Genomic DNA, 14827 nt, shown 5'->3' with positions numbered 1-14827 from the left:
TATGTAACCTTACCGTAATCCCTTTACTAAAGTCTGTTGCAAATGACGTCACGCAACAAATGTAGGGACTTTAAGAACTGGAAGATGGTCTTGTGACAAAAAAACACACACAAAAAATATTTAGTGGTTACGAGTCCACAGACATCAACAACGTAATTCCACCTTGAGACATGAGCTCCAAGTTAAAGTCTCTAATACAGCTTTTTTTCCTACCTGTTCCCTATTAGCCCAAGGGTTTATTCCAGCTACGCCCGGACGGATTTTTCTAAATCGTCGCTGTCAAACCAAAATCTGCTATATACAAAAACTCTATTTTGAATTAACGAGTAAAAACATTTTCGTATAAAATTTTATATGCAGGTGAATTTTTAAGTACTATATCAAATGAAAGCTATAGATAAATATTAAAGTTATAGGCACTTAACAGTTTTTTTATACGGTAGATAGGGCTGTGAACTATACGAAAAGGTCATAAAGTTACGAAAAGGTCAAAATCTCAAAAAGTGCACATAGGTAGCAGATTTTGGTTTGACAACGACGAAATGCCATTTAGATTAAATGAAGTAATGTTAAATGATAATCAATATCTTCAACAATCTTTGGTAAAATAAGGACTGAGGATGCAAATGCAGATGAAAGTTTACCAGCTAAACCAACCTTTCCCAAAGTGGGCGATAACGCCCCCTTTTGGGCGCTGCGGGCCAAAAGGGGGGCGGTAAGAGACCTAGTCGTCTCGTCAATTTAAGCCAAAGACTTGGGCTATTGAGAATGCGTCTGGAGATACTGTCACTGAGATCAAAAAGATTTTTAGTACTTGGAAAGACTATTGCAAGTCTCTGTTTACTGACACCACAACAAAGATCTCAATGACCTACAGTGAACCCTCGGAACTGGAGCCGATGCCTTTAAAGGACGAGGTGCGAGCAGCTGTCAACCACCTTAAACGGAATAAGGAAAATTTTGATGAAATCCCCATCGAGACAATAAAAGCCATGGGGGAAATCGGAGTAGATATACTGCACATCATCTGTTGTCGAATTTGGGTCACTGGAGTTTGGCCGAGCGATTGGTCTCATTCGATATTCATTCCAATTCACAAAAAGGGATCAACGAAGAAGTGCAATAACTACAGACTAATTTCTCTCGTATCCCACGCCAGTAAAGTCATGCTGCACATAATTAACACGGGGCTCCAAGGTTACTTGTCCCGAGAGATCGCCCCCGAGCAAGCAGGTTTTGTAAAAGGTCGAGGCACATGAGAGCAACTACTCGTAATGCGGCAAATTGTAGAAAAGGCCAGAGAATTTAATATTAGCCTATATGTGTGCTTCGTGGATTTCCGAAAGGCTTTTGATACCGTCAAGTGGTGGAAGCTGTGGTTGGTACTGACGGAAATGGGTGTACCGCAACATCTTGTACACACCATCAGACGTCTGTACGAAGATGGCACGGCCGCTGTTCGTGTTGACAGTATTGACTCCGAACGCTTCAGCACACAGGCAGGCGTTAGGCAGGGCTGCATACTATCTCCTCTTTTATTTAATATATACACAGAGTATATAATTCGGATAGTTCTTGAAGATTGGGATAAAGGAATATCCTTTGGTGGTCGGAAAATATCAAACCTGAGATACGCCGATGATACTACCCTCTTGGCGTCAACCAGAGACGAAATCGAGGTGCTTCTTCGCCGGCTGGAGACTACAGCGTTGGATTTTGGACTTGCAATCAATCGTGATAAGACCAAAATGATGATCGTAGATCGTGCTAACATCAACCAACCGGAAGTCTAACATATAGCGGGATGCGAGGTAGTTAATAGCTATGTATATCTAGGCTCCACTATCACCAACGCTGGAGGCTGTGAAGATGAGATCCGAAGACGTTGCGCCGTGACAAGATCCTCAGTTGAGAGGCTAACAAAGATTTGGAGAGACCGCAGAATAACCAAAAACACAAAAGTTCGGTTAATGAGATGCCTGGTCTTTCCAATCTTTCTGTATGGGGCTGAGACGTGGACGCTGAGGATGCAAGACCGTCGTAAGATTGGCGCACTGGAAATGTGGTGCTGGAGACTTCTCCTCAGAATTCCGTGGACCGCACACCGTACCAACATTTCGATCCTGAAAGAGCTCAACATCAAGGAGAGACTATCGTCAACAGTCCAATTACGAATCCTCAAGTTCTTCGGGCACATCACTCGTAATGAGGATTCCATTGAGCGGTTGGTGGTGCAAGGGAAAGTCGAGGGAAAAAGATCTCGCGGACGATCTCCAACACGATGGACCGACCTCATAAAATCTGTTACTCAGTCCAACATAAATGTTTGCTCTCACTCTGCGAAACATCGTGCCACATGGCGTCGCATCGCGAGAGCATCGGTATCGCAGGATCCGACTGATGCATGACCACGACCACTCTGTCAAGAGTGTACGAATAGGAAGAAAGAGACCTAGAAAAAAATCGGGGTGTTATGTAGAGGTTTAGGATGCCATTTGTAATTTCATCTAGGAGGACTCTTAGACACCGACTGAGCTCTCGGTATAGTGGATTTTAAGTAAGTGAAAAAATGGGGGCGCTAAAAAATAATTTATTCTCAAAGTGGACAGTAGACAAAATAAGTTTGAGAGCCCCTGGACTAAAGGATTAAATTTTAGATTTTCCTGACGACAAAATTGATTTTTGGTTTATTTTAAATTACATACCTACTTCTTTCCTTACCTTTTTTATTTGCCTGCATACAATCCAATTCAACGGGTATTTAAATATATATACTTAAATTATTTGTTTATTGCTTAGTTGCTTAGAGGGGTGGACGAGCTCACAGCCCACCTGGTGTTAAGTGGTTACTGGAGCCCATAGACATCTACAACGTAAATGCGCCACCCAGCTTGAGATATAAGTTCTAAGGTCTCAGTATAGTTACAACGGCTGCCCCACCCTTCAAACCAAAACGCATTACTGCTTCACGGCAGAAATAGGCAAGGCCGTGGTACCTACCCGTACGGACTAACAAGAGCTCCTACCACCAGTATTGCGACACCACCGAAATACCCTCTCACCTGTTCTTATGATCGTCCGGATCTCTGACTGTCACATCGCAAATGGTGCATTCCGTGAACATTGTCCCATCTAAGGCCTTAATTTGATCACAATCCAAGTCTAGTGAGGAGAACCGCTCTTTAAATCATCACGCTCATCCTCGATAGCCTATCAGAGGTCTTACCAGAGACTCACAAGAGGTCCTACAACCAGTAAATCAAAGCGTACAATAATTATACATTCAAATGAAGCTAAAACGACATTGACATATAGTGTTTGCTGCTAGGTAATTTATACGTATGAAGACTGGCGAAGATAGAAACACGCGGAAAGAAGTTGTACTGCGGATGATGAGAGAACAGTCATCAAACTAGGCACGACTTTCAGAAATGAAGATGCCAACTCATAAGAAGAAGAGTATGTACGTACCTACATATCAAGAGCCACAGTGAAAGGCTATTTGGTATAGGTGATATTTCGCTTAACACGAGACATATAGCTTTGTAATTAAAGGTCCGTTTTATTTGGTATTAGCATCAACAATTTGAACTTCAATTATGTTTACCCCATTCACATAGCTGAAGTAGGTTTTTTTGATATTGTTTCCATCTTAAAAACTTGAAATGACTCTGCTGTAAAGTTGCAAAAATTGTGTCACTCATACCTCTGTGCACCTGCGTAAGTTGATTTTAGGCGGCAGCGTATACTGAACTTGTGCGTCACCGCTTTCTTAATTGATTACCGGTTACCAGGTAAATGGCTGATAGCGATAAGATCCCCTTTGTGTTATTCATTTGACTAATTTTAATTATGTTTTGTACAATGAAGTGAAAGTATTTAATTAAATGTCTTATTGTGCACCTGCTCTATGAAATTATACAGTAAGTATTTTTTGAGCGTAGATCATATGTTTGAAAAACTATTTATTTGAAGTGATTTTCTTGAATTCATGGTTTTCGTGAAACGGAACGGTACTGTCAAGTGTCAAAGGTGTGAAATATTCTGTTCCATATAAAAGTTCAGGTTCTAGCCACTTTTATAGCATAAGAACAGCTTGACAACTGTTGTGATTCGTGCTCGAGACAAAGACACCAACAAATATGTTTGAGATCACGTTGTGTAGGAAACGCGTCTCGAACCAAACTAAAACATAGAAAAATAAAGTTGCAGCGATTTAATCACCTTACTGTGCTAATTTGATAACAATACAATTGTTTGATAACATAAAATTAATTGAAACAGTCTCACAACGAGATGTGTAATTATTAGTAACGTGCCATTAACTGCATTTCAATTTATACCCATCGAATTATGCATTTTATGACAAATTAATAAGTTTATTTGCAATTGGACCAAAGAGTTAGTAATTGGTGAGTCTTTGTTTGTTATTTTTTCTAAACATTGGTTTATTGGCTTAACTTTATGATTACACTAACGAATTGTTTGTGATATTCTTTGATTAAGTTTTTCTGTTAAATCTCTCTGATCTTTGTTCAAAATATGGGTATCCTTTTTAATGGTTTATGGAAAATAACTAACAAATGTTATATACGCACATAATAACACAAACATGTTAATTAACTTCAATCTTTTTATAACAATAATATTTGCAATTTTGTAAAATTTGTTGAGAAGTAAAATATTGTGATGTTTGCTAGAATTATTCTGGTTTTATTTACTGATAGGCCCCATATAGTATCCCAAGTAGTATTAGTTAACCCGTACATTGCCGATTGTAAGTGGTTACAAGCCCCATTCAAGCTGAAAGTTAGTGAAATGATTAATTGATATATTAATATCCCAGCCCTAAAGGTAAGATAAAATGATGTTTATGGTCTCGGGTTAGTTTATTTTACTCTCCGTTCCTCAGTGAGGTTGTTGATAAGTAGGACTAATTAAATAACATGCTATTACAGCATTCACTGTCTCTAGCTTTGTGGGAAAGAAGTTGGAGTCTAAGTTCCTTTGTGTCCTATTATGTCCAATTAAGTTCTTGTTAATTGTTTTTTTGTATGTATTGCAAAATTTTATGGAAAAATTTATGTATGGCTATCATTAGCCTATATATTCAATTTAGTTTTACTTTCTGTGTCTCTACTTTTTATTGTATTGTAACTTACAAGTATGTAACTGAATTTTTTAAAGAAATAAAAAATTGTGAATGAAATATTGTTAGCTTACTCTCCAAAGCAAGTAGTAATTGATTTTTCTTATTCTTTCTTCTTTCTTTCCTATTACTCTCTGCCGGAATGTCGGACTCGAATCAAATTATTCCATTTGCATCAAACTTGGGTAAAAAAAAGATTCTTAATTTAATTAAATAAACTAAGATTTAGTATTGCTACGCACTCTGTAAGCCTCTTCTGGTAGATTCTACCATCCTGCCCATTTCTTCAGTGAAGTAGTCACGCAGTTCAGTTTTAAGACTTTGACAGCCATTACAAAATAGCATTGATACATTGACCCCATATCACCCGGTGAGTGACAGAGGTCACATTCTGATGTTCCTGTGTCTCCAGTAACTGTTTAACATGACTTTGAGTTTACTCACCAATCTAATGCAAACATTAACAACATTAACATCATTATCATTATTCAATGATGATCTCAGCCTATAGCTGTCCTCTGTTGAGCATGGGCCACTCCAATCAATCTCCGATGCGACTGATCCGTTACCACCTGCATCCAACGTGACCCAGAAATTTTCATTAGCTTGCGAGTCCATCTGGTAGGTGGCCGTCCCACACTGCACTTGCCAGTACGTGGTCTCCGCTCTATAATATATCGGTCCCACCGGCAGTCCGATCTTTTTATCTGGGCTGCCTATTGCCACTTCAGCTTGACAATCCTACGGGCTTCGTTAGAAAGCATGCTCCTATGCTCAATTACCTATCTAATTTTCACCACTTATTCTGATTACGTTGTATTGTTAGACCACACGATCTAGTGGTACCAGGTTATCTGTGAAGTTTATATGCATATTATAAAAATGAAAAATAGAAATAATTTTTTTCATTCCGTGCCAAAAATAGATTATATAGACTGTCTATCAGTCACAGCTTCGTGTTGTGGTTACTGAATCCTGTGAAATAAGTTTACGATTAAACTTTGTATTTGCGTGCCTGTCATGTATGATAACATTGTGTTATCATTCACAATGGGTTATTACTATACGAATTGTAATAATACTAATGTCACTCTGACCCACTCTTTGACGACCATCACTATCCTATTCGATTATCACTACACTATTCTATCACTAGTCTAAGCTATTCGTGTGCCACATGTCATTTGTGGATATTCCTGTGCACTACAAGTGTACCAATTTACTTCTGAATTGGATTAATTGATAACAATGTATTTTTTTTTTTATTTTATTTACAATCAGTATCCAGTACTTTTATTAGATGCGTTGAAATTTTCTTAGTCAGTAAGAGCGTGACTCCAGCGAGCCATCTACTCAAAATTTGGGATTTGTCATTGAACTACTATACGACTTCTTTTCTCTTGAGCCGTTTACCGTAACTTTGTTTTTTCAAGGCGGCAGCCAGATTGTTTGGGTGCTTTTCCAATCTTTCGTGGTGTTTTTGTTTAAGTTTTACGATTTCCTGCATTATTGTAGGGATCCCTAGTTCTCTCTGTATTTCAGTGTTTGTGACCAACCACGGAACACCACTTATGGAGCGCAAGATACAGTTTTGCATTAATTGTATTATATTGATATTCGAATTGCAGGCGCTACCCCATAATTCGATTCCGTACAACCAAACTGGCTTAAGGATAACTTTGTAAATTAAAAGTTTGTTGTTAACACTCAGCTTGCTGTTACGTCCCAACAGCCAATGGAGATTTTTGTATCGGATGTTTAGTTCCTGTCTCTTAGTTTGGATGTGGTGTTTCCGTGTTAGGCGGCGGTCCAAGTGCATCCCAGGTATCTTGCATTGTCTTGATGAGGCAATATAGCGTTATTGACAATCACCTTTTCGCAATGTGAATGTAACATGTACCGACTTGTATGCACTGGCTCTTATTCGCCACTTGTGTAGCCATGTGGATATTTTATCAAGACCTTTTTGTAATCTCTGTGATGCTACAAAACGATCCGTGTGACTCGCCAATATTGCAGTATCATCGGCGAATGTTGCAGTGGTAACATCATTAACCTCAGGTAAGTCAGCAGTGTATATAGTATATAATAGTGGTCCCAGGACTGATCCCTGTGGTACACCTGCTGCGATATCGCAGAATCGTGACAAAGAATCCCCTTCTTTCACCTGGAATATTCTGTCTGCGAGATACGATTTTAGCAGATAATAATACTGATGAGGTAGCGCTGCCTTTAATTTATAGAGGAGGCCTTTATGCCAAACTTTATCAAAGGCCTGCTGTATATCCAGAAACGCCGAGGAGCAGTAGAGTTTCTCTTCCAAACTTTTGCGTATTTTTTCACAGACTGTGAACTTGTTCGACCGTGCCATGATTTCGTCTAAACCGAAAATGATGATCAGGAATGATTTTTTCGTCATTGAGGATTGGGACAAGTCTACTTTTCAGGAGCTTCTCGAAAATTTTGGAAAGTATTGGCAGCAAGCTTATAGGTCGGTATGAGGATACTTCATTGGGTGCTTTGCCCATCTTGTGAATCATAATTATGTGAGATACTTTCCAGGCCCTTGGAAAATACTGGACTCTTAATATGCTATTATAGAGTGAAGTCAGGAACACTACCACCTTCCTTGGAATTTGTTTTAATATCTCCTTGGTTATAAGATCATATCCGGGAGCCTTTTTATCCTGTAGTTTTGATATAACTCCCCAAACTTCGCGTACTGTGACTGGCCGCTGTGGGGGTATCATTTGGAAGTCTTGTAACAAAATTTCATTGATGTGTTCCTCATGTACTAAATCTATGTCAGCATTTGGTTTAAAAACTGATTCAAGATGTTGAGCGAATGCGTTTGCTTTTTCTTGAGATGTTCGCGCCCAACCATTCATGGTTTTTATCGGAGGTTTGGATGACTGAGGTCTGCTATGATTCTTGGTGAATTTCCACAACAAGTAATTAGTTGCTGCAGTGGCTGTTAGTGTCACGAGGCGATCCTCCAACGATTTATTGTGCCAGTTGTTCAGTATTTCTTTTAGTTGAACCGCACTCCTATACAGCGTTTTCTTGTCTGCTTCTAATCTGCTTTGGTGCCAGACTCTTCTAAGCCTCCTCTTTTCCAGTACTGCCTTTTTGACTTCCAATGGATAGTTTATACGAGTTTTTACAGACTCTTCTTCAGGCGTGGACACCCAGCATGCTTCTTGGATCAGATTAGTTATGTATCTAGTCGCATTTTCAATATCATCAGGTGGTTTCAATATCATAGGTATATAAATTTAAGGTCTTTAGCAACTTTATTGTTTGGGCCGCGCAAGAGATTTACGAAAAAGGTGGAAGTAGGCTTCTTTTCGGGGCCGAATTTGGCATTAATTATTTCTCCCTTAACAATATTTCCGGTGGCTTCTACTTTTTCTTTGATGATGTCAATGGGTGTAGAAGGGTGTAAGTTCCGTATGACAATTCTGAGGCATCTTTCATCCTTTCGATTGAAAGTGTGGCCTATTATTCTCTCACTAGGGTAAGGATTTTTTTATACACATCCATGTTAACACAGTTCATCCTTAGTTGGTTTCGATTAGTGATTTTGAATCTGAACTCTGTTACGTCCGCGATAGTTTCTACCATTTCAGTAAGTTTGTTAATGTCGTCAACCCCATATAGAATAATTGGGGGCGGTTTACTTGTGTTTTTAACCGTAGTAGTTTCAGAGTCTTCGTCTGTTAGATCAATTTGAAGACCACTAAATTTATTTGAGGTTCTGGGACTGGACCGTAAGATGTTTTCTTTCTTTTGACACCTCTGCTTACAGGAACTCTTTGCCATGGTGTTGGGCATGTAGTATCTCTTAGCGTTTCGGCAGAGGCCTCAGAGCTTTGACCGCATTTTTCTTTAGCAGACGCTTGGTTCGAAAGACTTCCTAGGGACGAACTTCTTGGCCGATTTAAGAAGAGGCTAGGATGGAATGCCTGCTGAACTAACTTCTTTTGACCAGTAGCATTTACTGGCATAGAAGCCTGGGTAGCCACTTCTATGCCGTCTTCGGTAGCAGATTTCACACCCTCTGACCCGGGTACCAGAGGGCGCCGGGGGTTAGTCGGGCCGCATGACAAATCACACTCATTACTCTGACTTTCCATATTTTTATAAAGGGGTTGGGAGATATACTAATGATACTTTCCCAAGGTACCATCGCCACTCTTATTGAGGGATTTTAGTCCTCATAGTTAGTGGGTACCATTATTCAGGTTAATTAATCGCCGCCTGTAGCTTGGCGTTTTGTTGCTCATTTTGCACCACCCGGAGGGCACGTGTAGGGAGGGTCTAGGAAAAGATGGTAATCCTACGGACGCGAGCAACATCTACCCCCCAAAGTAGTGTAAGTGTAACTAAAAATTAATTTATAAAGGTTCAAGTGAATTTGTTACACTGCATCAGGCGTCTATTTTGAAATGACCAACCGTAAACTTCTGTTAATACAAGAATCTGTATCCCAGAATCGTCGAGGTCCTTGCTGCTCGCACGTACTATACCTCAACTTGACGACTGTCGTAAGGTAATCGTATCAAGCGAGCTTAGACTGTGCTTTCCAGTATTTAGCAGTCTATTGCTCCCTATAATCGACGATCACTTCTTTGCCAGATTGTATCAGACTTATCCTCCTCCTCCCTGACTCACATCCCTCATGTTTGAGGGTCGTGACCGTCTCCGCCCATTATCCTTCTCTGGATAATGCTTCGCCATCTTCCTCTGTTCTCGGCGATGTGTATGGCATCGTAGACTGTAGTATCTAGTGTGGTGCAGATTTGGTCGGACCAATGCAATAGACTAGACTTATGTACTACCGGTAATAATGTAAGCGTCTGTAATATGATCTGAAGGTTTGAAGGGTGGGGTAGCCGTTGTAACTATATTTGACACCTTAGAACTTATATCTCAAGGTGGGTGGCGCATTTACGTCGTAAATGTCTATGGGCTCCAGTAATCACTTAACACCAGGTGGGCTGTGAGCTCGTCCACTCATCTACTGGGATTCTGTATATAAGCAACGATTCATTTCGGTGAGAATGGTGGTACAGCTATTAATTATAAACATTGAGTCCTCTCAAACTTTAAAAGATTCCAATCATTTTGCCGTTGCTATGTCATTATCTATATATTAATACGTGAAGCAAAAACTTTGTATCCCTTTTTACGAAAATAGCGAGGACGGAGGAGTATGAAATTTTCCACACTTACAGAGAATATAGAGAAGAAGTGCACAACGCTAATATTTTTTTTAAATAATGCATAAAAGACACATTTAATCAATAATGAAAACATTACACACACTACATACCATGTATTTGACGCACACACGCATGCATACTATTTATTGTCAAACTTTTGTTCTTGACGTCTGTTGTCAAATTGAGAATAGATTAAATATTGTTTGTCTTTGTTGATATTTTTTATAGTGTAGTCTTGGCGAAATTTGTGATTATAGAAGTATAAAATACAATAATAATAGTGTACAAACTTACAATTCCAATTAATTATAGTGGAATTTCGACTACTGCGGGACCTCTAGTTACCTATAATAGATTTTCTAATTGGTTCCAGAGTGCAATGTCTCATCCTCACATACGAGAAGCAGCTGAATCTCTCTTAAACAGCGTCACATCCCCGCCTTATAGAATGATGAGTGAGTAAAGTGGTCCTAATTCTAGAACTAAAGTCTAAAACCACGTTGTGAGGAAAGTCAATGGAAATTTTGAAACCTGTGTTGATCACCTGACTTCAGTACACGATTTTGCTATACGTCACCAATAAAAGGAGCTGATAGAATATTATCATAAGAAAGAAGTTCGGGGAATATAACTGTCATCGTCTTAGATATGAAAAGTCTTACTTAGGAGACTGGTCAGGTCTTTTCATGACCATCTAGTGACCACAGGACCATGGTATCTACATTATTCCTGGTGGGGCGGTGGCTCTTACACCCATATCGTTCCCCACCCTGCGGACAGAATGGAAAGCAGTCGACGTCGCCCCAAACACGTCATTTCGGATCCTCCCGATCCACTAACGGTGCTTTTAGGTACCTCAAGCACCGGTCATCGTACTCGTCGAACCCGTCGCTTACGACGAAGGGCTCGACGAGTAAATTAACCCTCAGACACAGCCCACTGAGTTTCTAGCCGGATCTTCTCAGTGGGTCGCGTTACCGATCCGATGGTAGATTCTGCGAAGCACGGCTCTTGCTAGGGTTCGTGTTAGCAACGTCATCCGGTTTGAGCCCCGTGAGCTCACCTACTAGTTAAGGCAACGCTGATATAGCCTCTCAAGTCTATCAGCTTAGGTAGGAAAAAAATAAACACCCGTATACGCAATAAACAATATAAGATGTTCCTTTACGAGATAATTGATTGTATGACATGTCCTTCTTCAAACGAGGCTTGTGGAGAGTATTAAGCGGTAGGCAGCGGCTTGGCTCTGCCCCTGGCATTGCTGAAGTCCATGGGCGACGGTAACCACTCACCATCAGGTGGGCCGTATGCTCGTCTGCCTACAAGGGCAATAAAAAAAAAATGTGTACTAATGCTGAAGGAAGCTAGACTTTATGTTGGAAACTGTAAAACCGATCCATTTCAGATCATTCACAGTCCGTGAATCTGATGACCGAGGACCTAGTGGCGGGACACAGGCCCGCCGGGAAGATGTCCTCGGTCAGAAGGTTCTTCTGTCTCTTCGTGACCTTCGATTTAATGTTCACAAGCCTCATGTGGCTGATTTGTGTTATGGTGAGTTTTACCGCTTTTCAAGTGCAAAGTCTGTGAATTCTAGATCAACGGATGTGGTTACGTGGTCATATGAGCTGTCACGAAATACCGCCTCCTCCAGAGATGTCGAAGTTTTTTTTTATTGCTTAGATGAGTGGACGAGCTCACAGCCCACCTGGTGTTAAGTTGTTACTGGAGCCCATAGACATCCACAACGTAAATGCGCCACCCACCTTGAGATATAAGTTCTAAGATCTCAGTATAGTTACAACGGCTGCCTCACCCTTCAAACCGAAATGCATTACTGCTTCACGACAGAAATAGGCAGGGTGGTGGTACCCACCCGCGCGGACTCACAAGAGGTCTTACCACCAGTAAAGTCTTATTTGGCTGTCTCAATCTTTAAGCTGTATGGTGGCTTCGCAGCAGTAACATGCACCATGGTCCGGTGTCTACCCGTGCGTGCCTTTAATAAGTCATACGATTGTACACTGCTGCCCATTCTCCGGTTTTAAAGCGCTCTTTTTTGGTATTTGAATATTTAAATTGTATTGTGGTTTTTTTTTATAATAAAATGAAGTGAAAGAAACATAAAAAGATGGTACAGAATATTCCGCCCCCTATGGTCCCTTGCAGTGAACATGCTACTAGAGATATGACCCGAGGATGGTTGACATCGGGCGGTCTCTGGTCTCTGTGGGGACATACAGCGCCGACCTCACGCGGTGTGTTATAAGGACAAGAAGGGGAAAAAATAATAATGTGAAATATATGTTTCCTTGCTTCAGGTTCGTAACGAGACGTTAGACCAAATATTGCAAAGAGAAATTATTAGTTATAATATAAAACTATCGTTATTCGACATAGTGGTGTTAGCTGTGATAAGATTTACAATATTATTGTTGTTCTACGCTTTATTATATATCAACAATTGGAGTGTGATAGCTGTGAGTATGTCAGTTTTATTTTTGTTTGCCTTAGGTCAGGTCTGCATTTCCTTGGAGTCGTTTGGTGGGTAGGCTCCTAAAAACATCCTTAGTTTGAAAATCAACCCGAAAAAAAGGTCTACATGGATTATTTTATCACTAATCGTACCAACACTTAGCGGGTAGTTAACGGTATACGACAAGTATTACTCAAGACTTTTTTGGCGGGAACGCGAGGAGTGAAGTTGTGTGATTTGTTTTAATTTGTCTATTTAGTGTTTCTTCGGGTTTAAATGTGTAATAACGGTGGTTTATTAACTGTTTAATATCTGTGAAAGTGCACAAATGTGGGAAAATGAAACAAAGCCGCTGGACATCACTTCTCGGGATCCTCCAAAAAGTCCACTGAAAAAATCTTAGAGAATGACCACCATTTTACTGAGATTATATTTCATCCAATATCATCTCATTTCATTTAATTTCATCCCAGTTGATTAATGTCTCAAATTAATCATCTTCATTTCATTTCACTCCATAATATCATTTTTCATAAAAATATGAATATAAATTAAAATAAGACATGACTTAAAGGTCTCAGTTACCAGGTCATAAAATCCCTTAAAAAAAAAGTATTACTCAAAATAAACAAAAGAAAACAAACAAAAAAATAAATAACTGTAGATGAATTCGTAAGAAATAGTCATGAAGTCAAATAGTGCAAAAGCAATAAGATGATACGTGCATTTTCAATGCCAAATTTCAAAATGGGTCATTTGACCCGTTATGTTATGTTAGCGGTATGGTATGTTAGTATATAGCGTCGGTATACCTGCAGTAGTCTATTTAGAAGAGAGATGGTGGTCTTACTACTGCATGGCCGCAGAAACGACCTCACCTACCTACCTAGCCTACCAGTGTGCTTAGTGCGAGCTTTTTAACGTTCTCGATAGCGTGAAAGTTAACTCAAATTTGTATGCAGTTGGAACAGCGCCCCTAGCGGCAAACGTGGGCAATCGTTCCAATACCATACAAATTTGAGTTAACTTATACGCGATCGAGACCGTTAGAAAACTCGCACTAAGCACACTGGTATTGAGTGGTTATCTGAGTCCATAGGCATCATGATGCAAACGTGGCATAGACAGGGCACCTAGGGCACTAGTGTAGTTGTCGGGATGCGAACTCTGGTCGCGTCGCTTGATATGAGCTCACCAGACGTCTTAGGCCGACGTCGTGTGAAGATGGAAAGGAGATGAGGCTGTCACATGAAATACGTTCTCGGAGCATCTGTCAAGCTGAGAAACCGTCACCTCAATTTTTTTTATTGCTTAGGTTGGTGGACGAGATCACAGCCCACCTGGTGTTAAGTGATTACTGGTGCCCATAGACATCTACGACGTAAATGCGACACCCACCTTGAGATATAAGTTCTAAGGTCTCAAGTATAGTCACAACAGCTACCCTGCCATTCAAACCGAAACGCATTACTGCTTCACGACAGAAATAGGCGGGGTGGTGGTAACTACCCTTGCGGACTCACAAGAGGTCCTATCATCACGCAAATTAGATGCAGAGGTTTTAAAAGTTTTTTTTTCGTTTTTTGCCCTGATTTTCAATTTGATGATAGACAAATTTTTTTTTAATTATGTATGTAATATTAAAGTTTTGCGATCTGTTTTTATTCCAGCTCTCGACAAGCGGCACTTGCGCCTTTTTAATAGCGAAAGTGTTCGTATTCGTTGTAAGTACGAGACGTTTTATTAATATTGTTACATTACGGTCAGTTGAAATCAGTCTTACATTTCTAGATACAGTTAATCACGTTTAATTGTATTTAGATATGGCTTTTTTTTTTGTAATCGAAGGCAGTCGGTTGTGGAATCGCTCAGCGAAACTGCCTCTAGTAACCCGTTGACGTCACAAGTTTGAAGACCAGATTAAATCGGTTGTCGATACATACTAAACAATGACGTCACTGTACAAATTCGAAATGT

The 14827-nt window shown here is 40.0% G+C and overlaps 1 protein-coding gene across 1 annotated transcript in view; it reads left to right on the top strand.

The window, feature by feature from the left end:
* Positions 1-4000: 4000 nt before the first annotated feature.
* Start1 (Steroidogenic acute regulatory protein-like) overlaps positions 4001-14827 on the top strand; it is a 36576-nt gene continuing 25749 nt past the window's right edge. The window contains exons 1-5 of the mRNA XM_028177880.2: positions 4001-4412; positions 10748-10829; positions 11780-11928; positions 12696-12854; positions 14521-14574. Of these exons, the coding sequence (XP_028033681.2) occupies positions 10754-10829; positions 11780-11928; positions 12696-12854; positions 14521-14574 (438 nt within the window). The 5' untranslated portion in view covers positions 4001-4412; positions 10748-10753. The remainder of the gene's footprint in view (positions 4413-10747; positions 10830-11779; positions 11929-12695; positions 12855-14520; positions 14575-14827) is intronic.

This window comes from Bombyx mandarina, chromosome 02 (genome assembly GCF_030267445.1).
Source record: "Bombyx mandarina strain Sakado chromosome 02, ASM3026744v2".
Lineage (NCBI taxonomy): Eukaryota > Metazoa > Arthropoda > Insecta > Lepidoptera > Bombycidae > Bombyx > Bombyx mandarina.
Note: the sequence above shows the minus strand (reverse complement) of the source record. Positions and strands in the feature narration are given on the sequence as shown.